The sequence below is a fragment of the Nicotiana tabacum genome, chromosome 13 (assembly GCF_000715075.1).
Source record: "Nicotiana tabacum cultivar K326 chromosome 13, ASM71507v2, whole genome shotgun sequence".
NCBI lineage: Eukaryota > Viridiplantae > Streptophyta > Magnoliopsida > Solanales > Solanaceae > Nicotiana > Nicotiana tabacum.
In genome coordinates this window covers 96407384-96418159 of record NC_134092.1, presented here as the reverse complement: position 1 = coordinate 96418159, position 10776 = coordinate 96407384, and the positions used below count along the sequence as shown (strand labels likewise).

At 42.3% G+C, this 10776-nt stretch overlaps 1 protein-coding gene across 1 annotated transcript; it reads right to left on the bottom strand.

Moving 5' to 3' along the window:
- Positions 1–987: 987 nt before the first annotated feature.
- Positions 988–1851, bottom strand: LOC107802451 (uncharacterized). Its single transcript, XM_016625958.1, has one exon. The coding sequence runs from the start codon at positions 1849–1851 to the stop codon at positions 988–990; it is 864 nt and encodes a 287-aa protein (XP_016481444.1).
- Positions 1852–10776: the final 8925 nt, after the last annotated feature.

Here is a 10776-nt window from a genome sequence, read left to right as displayed (position 1 = left end):
ATGTGCTCGATGGCTTTGATCTTATCGGGATTTACCTAGATGCCCCTTTGTGAAACCAAGAAACCTAAGAACTTACCGGAACCAACCTCGAACGCGCATTTTTCCGATTGTGCTTCCTTAGGATATCAAAGGTTTCCTGAAGGTATTTTAAGTGATCATCTACATTCAAATACTTGACCAACATGTCATCTATGTATACTTCTATTATTTTACCTATTTGTTTCCCGAACATCTTGTTCACGAGTCTCTGATAAGCAGCTCCGGTGTTTTTAAGTCCGAAGGGCATCACATTATAACAATATGTGCCGAAATTCTTTATGAACGAAGTTTTTTCCTAATCTTCCGGGTTCATCTTAATTTGGTTGTAACCGAATAGGCATCGAAGAAACTCATTAACTCGTGTCAGGCCGTTGCATCAATCATTTAATCGATGTTTGGTAGTGGGAACGAGTCTTTAAGGCACGCCTTATTCAAGTCTTTATAATCTACGCACATTCAAAACTTGTTATTCTTTTTCGTAACTACAATTACATTAGCTAACCATTCGTGATACTTTACCTATCAGATTGAACCGATGTCAAGTAGTCGAGTTACCTCTTCTTTAACAAACCTATCTCTGACCTTGGTTATCAGGCGTTTCTTTTGCCTTATAGTAGGGATGCTTGGGTCCAAGCTTAGCTTATGCATGGCCATTTCTAATGGGATACCTATCATATCTAAGTGCGTCCGTGCAAAACAATCAACGTTAGCTTTAAGGAAATTAATAAATCCTGACCTGAGTTCGGGATTGAGTCATGTTCCCAAATGAAATTTTCTCTCCAAGAATTCCCCAAACAAAGCCACTTGTTCGAGTTCTTCTGCCGTGGACATGGTCACGTCTGTCTCTTCCGGTACCTAAAAGTACCTCGGTACCTGGTGGGACTCCGACGACTCCTCGCCTTCATTATCTTTACTAGGCCCGTGAGCAGGCGTCGGTTCCTGTAATTGCTATTTGTTGGGATCCTTCCCTTTACTGTTGGAAATTGACACTGCATTCATTTCTCTCACTGCCAGTTGATCTCCCCTTATTTGCTTGATTCCCTCTGGGGTCGGGAATTTTAGCAGTTGATGATATGTTGATGGTATGGCCTTCATCTTATGTAACCATGGTCTACTGAGAATTATGTTGTAGCCTATGTCGCCGTCTACTACTTCAAATAGGGTGGTCTTCGTGACCCCTTCAGTATTCGTAGGCAACAGGATCTCTCCTCGGGTTGTTACACTTACCAGGTTAAACCCTGTGAGGAGTTTTATTGTCGGAATGATACTTTCGATTAATTTGGCTTGTTCCAGCACTCTCCAATGAATGATTTTGGCTGAGCTTACTGGGTCAACAAAAACATGTTTAATCTTGAAATCTAGAACATTAAGAGAAATTACCATGGCATCGTTATGCGGCAAAAGAAGTCCATCGGTTTCCTTCTCTGTGAAGGTGATGTTGTCTTTGGTGACTTCTTGGAGTCTCTTGTTGTGGGTCACCGATACTTGTGTCTTCTTGGCCACCGAGAAGGTTACATCGTTGATTTCATTCCCTCCAAAAATCATGTTGATAGTCAGTCGAGGAGGTTCTTCCCCTATCTTCGAGGGTTCTGCATTGTCCCAGTCGCGACCGTAATTATTCTTGGATCGGTCGCTCAAGAACTCCCTGAGATGGTCATTCTTCAAAAGTGTTTCCACCCCCTTACACAGATGCCGGCAGTCCCTAGTTCTGTGGCCAAGAGTCCCATGATACTCACGCCATAAGTTAGGATCCCTCTGGTTGGGATAGGATCTGATTGGCCTCGAAAATCGCGCTTCTTTGATATTTCTCATTGACGATACTAGCTCCACTATGCTGATGTTAAAATTATAATCTGACAGCCTAGGATATGAGGAATCCTGGGCCCCTGGTACCTTTTTTCGTGTAGCGATCTATTGTTTCAGCCACAGTCAGTTTTTCTTTCGGGAGCGAACCTATCCGAGGACCAGATTCCTTTACCGCCGCGTCCCTCAGCTCTCTCGTAAGGCAAAAAGCGGTCTTTGGAAGATCGCTGATCTATATCAAAATCATCCTTGACCTTATCACGACTGTCTCGGTCCCGCCCCTTGGTTGATGAAGGGAACCCGAGCTGATTATCTTTATTCCTTATCTTTGATTCATAGTGGCTATGGTCATCCGCCCATATGGTCGCTTGGAATTCGAGCAGGCTTTCCTTCAACTTTTGGGAGGTGTCGGAGCTCCTCGGGTTCAAACCCTTAGTCAATGCCTTTGTCGCCCATTCGTCCGGCACGGATGGTAAATACATCATTTCTTTCTGGAATTTAATCGCAAACTCCCGTAGCAATTCAGACTCTCCTTGTGCGATTTGGAATATGTCCGCCTCTCGGGCATGGACCTTCCTGGCCTCGGCATGGTTCTTAATGAAAGAATCTGCGAGTATTTCAAAAGAATCTATTGAGTGCTCAGGCAGGAGTGAATACCATGTCAAGGCATATTTCGTGAGGGTTTCTCTGAATGTTTTCAGCAGAACCGACTCAATCTCATGTTGAGCCAAGTCCTTTCCTTTCACCTTCCCCCTCTTGAAAATTGACTAATCAAACAAAGGGGGTAACTTATTCTTATGAGGGTAGAGAGTTTGTGTTGGTGTGAATTTTACCGCACTTTGGGTACAAGATCGAAAATTCCGCCGTTGTATAAGTTATAATGTGCTCCTGAGGATCTGAAGTCTCATCATACTTTGGTATGCCCGGCATCTCGAACCATTTCGGAATCAATTCTGGTGTTGCGCTTGGCTTAAACGGCAACTAGGTGTACTTCTTCGAATTTGGGCCCTTCAACACTGGTGGTGCGCCCGGAATCTGATCCATTGGAGCGTGGAACTCCTTCGTGTTCTGATCCATTTGCCCATTCATCTCCCTCAAGAATCTCATGAGTTTGGTTTTGAAAGGATCATTACCGTTTTTGTTACCGGACCTGCTGTCGGTACCCCTGGCTCCGTCGAAACCGACCTCACCCATCGGGGTGTGGTTATCCACTCTTTGAGTCATTTGATTTGTAGGAGCACTAGGAGGAACTGGGCCTTTTCCATTTGCGTTGTTGGAAGCACCTGATAATGCCTGCTTCAATTCCTTTAAGACTTGGCCCTGCCTTGAGAGGTGGCCCATGATGGCTTTTTGTTGCTTTCTCAAGATCCTTACCGTTTACGCAACGTGTTCGTCCTCCGCATCATCGGGAGTTGGCTCCCACATATGTCGGGGATATTATCCGTCATGGATCGAAGTTGCCCCGTCCCCCTCATTGCGGGTGTCACTGATTGAATCTTTATGTTGAGGCAGATTTCGTGCGCCTCAACGTTGCGTGCGATGTTGACATCGTTAGCTGCCATTTTCGATTTTGCTATGAAATAAAGAATCAAACAAGTTAGTAATAGATGCAAGGATCAACTCAATTAGGAAACTGTCTAAGCCCCACGCTGGGCGCCAAACTATTTAACCGTAAAATGGTACAGTTGAATTTGTTACGTGATTTATAGACAAGTGAATCGATTTGATCCAAAAATGATAAGTAAATAAGATTAAAGATAAAACTTAGCGTAAAAAATAAAGGAAATAGCAGGTCTGGCTCCGAGAGTGATGCCTCCGAGGAAAAAAAATAATAACAATATCAAGCAGAAAGTAAAGTTGTAGTATTTAGCTTAAGAATAGAATGTAGCATAAGTTTTGCCAAAGATTTCGTGTCCCTTACAATTGTTCTTGAACTCACTATTTATAGCTATACCTAGGAAATAAGATCCTAGGATCAAGCCCTCTTAAATGACAATAAAGTGGGTCATTGATGAATGTGTAATGGCAGGTCATGAATGCCAAAATTCTCTACAACAGTTGTCTATTTAATACCGGAAAATATTATTCATTAAATGCTTTCCGATGGAAAACATTCGATCTACTCAATTTGATTATGCTCTCTTCGGGGTTCATCCGATACCAATGGCAGTTGTTGTTCCGTGTACTGATTGTTACTCGATTCATCTTCTACTTGTCTTCGGTTCTACGTGTCGCTCTATCATTCGATCACTTAATATAAGCCAATTTTACCCTATACATGGACACCATCTGTATACGGTCGAAATAGATTTCGGCCTCCGTACGATTGATCGAGTTCGAATGGTAAGCGATCGAAGTGAGAGCTCGAGACAAGTTCCAAGGATAGTACAAACAAGCCTCGAGCTCCAAGACCGATCGAGGAATCGGCTCGGTATCATTATCGAGCCCATGACCAAATCGAACCGCAAGGCAACGTGAAGGTTGTCGGAGATGCACAGACCGATTGACACTCACCCCGAATGTCAAACTCAAACCAAGGCCGAGGGCTCGACCCAATACCGAGCTCGAGCCAGTATCAAGCTCGCAAAAAGGAGTCGTTGCAACCGCACTAGGGGAGAGAATATTGCCAGGAATCGAGGAAGAGACAATTCATCATGGATTCTCCACTATATATTTTTTATAAATAAAGTAAGATTCCTCTACTATAAAGGGGGGAATCCTTGTAAGGACAAGAGAGGTTGACACATTGTAACACAAGTTTCTTCTCATATTGAAAGATATCCTCTTATGTTTATTTCACTTTATCTTATTCGTTCTTCTTGCTCACTAATTTCATTCTCATAGTCAAGAATACATGCATTTCTATTTCTCTATATGATTTGTATCAAATTATATCACATATCCTTAGAACCATATACAAATTTAGCTCTATCTAATTTTTCGGGTAAATAATTTGGCGCCCACCGTGGGGCTAAGGGTAACAGTGGTTGTTTGATAAAAATCTGCAATACACACCAGTTTGCAACTTCAAATCAACAATGGCAAACCCTCGATTGATGGCTTTACCTATCGACTACGAAGTCGGCCTTCAAGATGAAACCAAGAAATTGGCACCCAGGGCCGGAAGGTGAATTAACGATGTCACCGAAGCTCGAGTCAAAGTACCGCTAGATGTCAATTCACAAGTGGCTCTTGAGGCGAACCAATGTTCAGAACCGAAAAAAAGCATTCAGGGCGGTACTCGATCCGTATCTCGAGACACCCATAACGTGGAGGAGATAGGAGTCAGCTTACGGATGATCTTCGAGATGTTGCAAGCCCAGCAAAGAGTGATAGCTCAGTTGCAAAGCCAAACTCAGGTACAAAGCAGGCCGGAGCTGTTACAACCCAAATTCGCATACCATAGATCACGCCGTAAATTAGTAGACGTAAATCCAAGAAGAGATTATCTTTGAGATGATAAGCAGTTAATCTTATTGGTCTTAAACGATACAAGGGTGTATAAGAGTGGTTAACAAGTATTTGAAGTTAAACGAATCAAGGATGTTGTAACCCGTATTTTCGGGTAACACTAGAGGTGATTAATTGTCCCAAGAGGTCTTGTTTTAATGTATTTGAATCATATAATATCCACATCATAAGTCTTGAAGTCAAGCGAGTTATGAAACAAAAGTCGATAAAAGTTGTCGCAACTTAGGTTTATAATTTTACTTAAACTTTAGGTCAAATGTTACTGCATTTTTCTCCCAATGTGCTTGGAATTATGGGGTGATATACCTATCAAATTGAAGATCTATGAGTCTAGTTTCCAACGCATTAAACCGTTTGTTGATACAATCTCGGAATAGAGAGATATTCACGTTTTCGCGAGAGTGCGCCAAGCTGCTCTCTATGGGGCCCACAAAGGCGGTTTAAGACATATGGACATATATAAGATACCTCAACCCCGTTTTAAGTCATTATTTTTCAGTATATTCAGACCTTATAACCCTAAAAACAGTCTCTCAAGGTTCTCTCATGATCCAAGACCCAAACAAAGGGCAAACAACACAAATCAAATATCGGGAATCCCGTGGCGCTAGTAAGTTTCTTGTTCTTCTTGTTGTTGCTGATTTTTGTGTTGTTCCAGCTCGTGTGGGAGGTTTTTTTAAGTGTTTTATGTCCTGTAAATACACCTTCAAGTTTTTAATATCAACCCTAGGTGATTTCAAGTCTTCTAAAGTAATTCTAGTGCCGAAAAACCCGAATTAATTGCTAGTTTCGCTTCCTTGTTCTTGTGGCAGAATTGAAGGGATATTTCGTGGAAAATTAAGGTCAAATTGGAGTTGTTCTTTCTTTTTAAAGGTAAGGAACCTCTTACTCTATATATATTTAAGATTATCCAAGTTGCAGCTAAGTCGTTGAAGCTAGAACTTGTGAAATATATATCGAAAGGCTTGGTAGTAATGTTGTTGGTTGGTGGACTATTTTGGAGGCTCAATATGATTATTAATGATGTTGTTTGGGCTGTTTGGTGATTGTATTGACTTGTGGGAAGTCATATAAATAGGGGAGGTGCTGTCCGTTTCGTCGTAAAATAGGTTGTGGTCGATACATAATAGTTACGACGCTTAAACGATAATGATAGTGTCATTTGTCTTATTGTAGACTAAGGAGTCGTGACATTTGCATAGCTTGAGGTTGGGCAGTATATACAAGGTATGTTAGGCTATCCCCTTCATTCTTTTGCATGACTCCGATTGTACATAATGTAATGAACGAGCTCCCAAAGATACTCTACTCTTAGAAGCTAGCAGTACTTACATTGCTGCCCTTCTTATGAAACGATTGGTATTGATGTTACTTCTCTTATTCTTATATTATCAATGTTGTTGGTAGTTCCTGATTCTTATAAGTTTCTTGATGAAGAGTTAATCCTAATAACGTGTACGAAGGATACCGACCTTACGTCACTCCGAAAGGTTCAAAATGTGATTCCAATGAGTCCAGCATGCATCATATATATGTATCTATTTTACTCTACCGAGCCGCGCTATAGTTGGCCGGGTATGGCACCTATTGTGCAACCACTGATCAGTTGGGTTTTACCGAGCTCCACGTGGCCGGGTACGATTCTACCGAGCCCTATGATGGCCGGGTACGTTTTACCGAGCCTATTATGGCCGGGTACGATATGATGATGGTGATGCCCACAAAGGCGTATGTTTTAAAAGTTTATGTATATATATGTATGTATCATGTATTTCATGTCAGTAGCCCTCAGAGGTACCCAAATGTCATAGGTTGTATATTCTCTATCCTTGTTTACATTACTGTTCTTACTTATGCTTTCTTGCCTCACATACTCAGTACTTTATTCGTACTGACGTCCTTTTTATTTGTGGACGCTGCATGTCGTGCTGCAGGTCCTGATAGACAGGTAGACGTAGCTCCCCCACCACAGTAGGCTGTCCAGTTCAGCGGTTATTGGCGAGATCCCTTCTCCGGACTTGCCGTGGTCTTGGTATGCATTTTTGTTATAGACCTTATGGGTATGTCGGGGCCCTGTTCCGGCAATGTTGTAGCACTTATGTTCTTTTAGAGGCTCATAGACAGGTGTCGACTTATGTATGGTTTAGAATGCCTTTTTGGCTGATTTTTGTTGTATAGTCTTTCATGGCATCATGATAGCTCGTACCTTATATATAGTTTCTTGACAGTCTTGTCGTCCCATGTTATGTATGTTCATGACATTATCTTTCATTGTTGGATGTTCATGATCCATGTCTACTATTTATATTGATCTTGTCGACCCTTAAAGATAATAAGGAAGGTTAGATAAAATGTACGTTGGTGCTCGGCAAGTATGGCCCGGGTGCTAGTCATGACCCTCCAGTTGGGTCGTGACAGGAGCCCAAGCCGCTTCAAGAAATCACCCACAGAACGGAGCCAGCCATAGTGAAGTCAAATGAGCAAGAATTGGGGACTACTCCCGAAATTGCTAAATTGCTCGAGGAACTTACAAAGCGAGTCAAAGCCAACGATAAAAAAGTAGAAACATATAACTCTAGGGTCGATCAGATCCCGGGAGCTCCACCAATGATAAAAGAGTTAGATTCCAAAAAATTCATGCAAAAACCTTTTTCCTCGAGCGCGGCCCCAAAACCAATCCCTAAGAAATTCCATATGCCCGAAATTCCCAAATATAATGGAATGACCGACCCCAACGAGCATATCACTTCTTACACATGTTCTATCAAGGGAAATGATTTGGAAGATGATGAGATCGAATCTGTATTATTAAAAAAATTCGGTGAAACCATGTCAAAGGGGGAGATGGTATGGTATCATAATTTACCATCTAACTCTATTGATTCTTTTGCTATGCTTGCAGATTGTTTCGTAAAAGCACATGTCGGAGCCATAAAGGTCGAGACCAGAAAGTTGGACCTGTTCAAGGTAATACAAAAGGATAACGAGATGCTAAGGGAGTTCGTATCTCGTTTTTAAATGGAACAAATGGATCTGCCACCAGTCACAGATGATTGGGCTGTTCAAGCCTTCACTCAAGTTCTGAACGAGCGAAGCTCGATGGCTTCACGGCGGCTGAAGCATAATCTGATTGAGTACCCAGCTATTACTTGGACCGATGTGCACAATCGATATCAATCCAAAATAAGAGTCGAAGATGACCAGTTAATTTCTAGGTCTAAAAGAACTACCAAGCAAAATCGACCAGAGATCGATACCGGCCATATAGCGGAAATCCCCTAAGCAATTTGAATGTGTAACACCTAAAACGATACTACTGCTAAGTATCCGAGGCCTCTTTACAATTAACCTCGAATACTCGGGGGGCTCTATCATGGAACGTATCTGTGACGATTATCAAATTCGGTACAAAGGAAGTTACTTCGTTATTTCATGACAAACAGTGTCTCGACAGGAAATGTTATAAGAGCCAAATGGTCAAAACGAACCATGCTCATGAAGTTGGCCAGAGCACTGACGCAAAACATGAATGTATGTATAATGACTTGCAAAGAAAACTCTCTTCTTTACCGATATCTTATATCCAAGATTCATTATGCAAACAGGATCAAGTTCGAGCAAGCACTCACTCGATCACTAAATCTACGGGCTACTTTTCTTTCTAGTTCGAGCAAGCACTCACTCGACCATTACACCTACGGGCTACATTACTTCGAGTTCAAATCATTCACTCGACTACTAAGCCTACGGGCTACTTTTGTTTTGAGTTTGAGCAAGCACTCACTCGACCATTATGCCTACGGGATACATTACTTCGAGTTCGAATCATTCACTCGACTATTAAGCCTACGGGCTACTTTTATTTTGAGTTCGAGCAAGCACTCACTCGACCATTATGCCTACGGGCTACTTTACTTTGAGTTCGAATCATTCACTCGACTATTAAGCCTACGGGCAACTTTTATTTTGAGTTCGAGCAAGCACTCACTCAACCATTATGCCTAAGGGCTACATTACTTCGAGTTCGAATCATTCACTCGACTATTAAGCCTATGGACTACTTTTATTTTGAGTTCGAGCAAGCACTCACTCGACCATTACGCCTACGGGCTACATTACTTCAAGTTCGAATCATTCACTCGACTATTAAGCCTATGGGCTACTTTTATTTTGAGTTCGAGCAAGCACCCACTCGACCATTATGCCTACGGGCTACATTACTTTGAGTTCGAATCACTCACTCAATTATTAAAGCCTAAGGGCTATCTTACTTCGAGTTCGAGTAATCACTCACTCGATCATAAAAGGCCTACGGGCTAAGATACTTTGAGTTCGAGTTCAAAAACAATCATTCACTCAATTATTAAAGCCTAAGGGATATCTTACTTCAAGTTCGAGCAATCACTCACTCGATCATAAAAGTCTACGGGCTAATATACTTTGAGTTCGAGTTCGAAAACAATCATTCACTCAATTATTAAAGCCTAAGGGCTATCTTACTTTGAGTTCGAGCAATCCTTCACTCGATCATAAAAGTCTACGGGCTAATATACTTTGAGTTCGAGTTCGAAACAATCACTTACTCAATTATCAAAGCCTAAGGGCTATCTTACTTCGAGTATAAAACGTTCACTCGACTACTAAGCCAGTGGGCTACTTTTATTTTTCGAGTTCGGGCAAGCACCCACTCGACCACTAATCCTATGGGCTACTTTTATTTCGAGCTCGAGCAAACACACACTCGGGCATAAAGGCTACGAAGGCCGAATTCGATGAAATCACCTAAATCCTCATGAAAACATCCGCAAGGCATGAATGAAAATCTTCACGAAGCAAGTTAGTAAAAGAAAAAGATATTTGTATAGATATACAAAGATGGTTTACATAAATAAATGCAACATAGAAGAAGGTAAGGGCTAAGCTTCTGGGTTATCATCGAGAGCGGTCTCTTCTCCACCGGGCTCCACCCCATTTTCGGATCCGCTCTTGCTACCGTCATCATCATCATCGCCATCAGAAGCCAAGGCTTCATCATCAGTTTCGAGTTCTTTAGCCCTATTTATCTCTTCAGCAAGGTCGAAAGCTCGAGCGTGTATCTCCCCGAGGGTCTCCCTCCGAGACCGACACTTAGCAAGTTCGGCAACCCAATGTGCTCGAGTGTCGACAGTATCCGCTGCCTCTCTTGCCTCTATTTGAGCAGCCTCGGCATCGGCCCGATACACGGCAATGGACTTGTCCGCCATGACTTTCGACGACTCAATCTCCGCCTTGGCCTCAGCAAGCCTTGTTTCAAGATCCTCGATCCTCTTGGCCTGAGCCGGACCTTTTTGCTTGACGCTTCGAAGCTGAACATCGGTCGATAATAAGTTGGCCAAGATGGTTTCTTTTTCTACAGCCAGGCGGTCGATAGTCTCCTTCCACCGGTCACATTTGGCCTTGATTTGATTGACTTCTTCCCGAAGC

What these genes read in the sequence shown, in the direction of transcription:
- LOC107802451 (XM_016625958.1), bottom strand. Translation starts at nt 1,851, where the DNA reads ATGAGAAATATCAAAGAAGCGCGATTTTCGAGGCCAATCAGATCCTAT.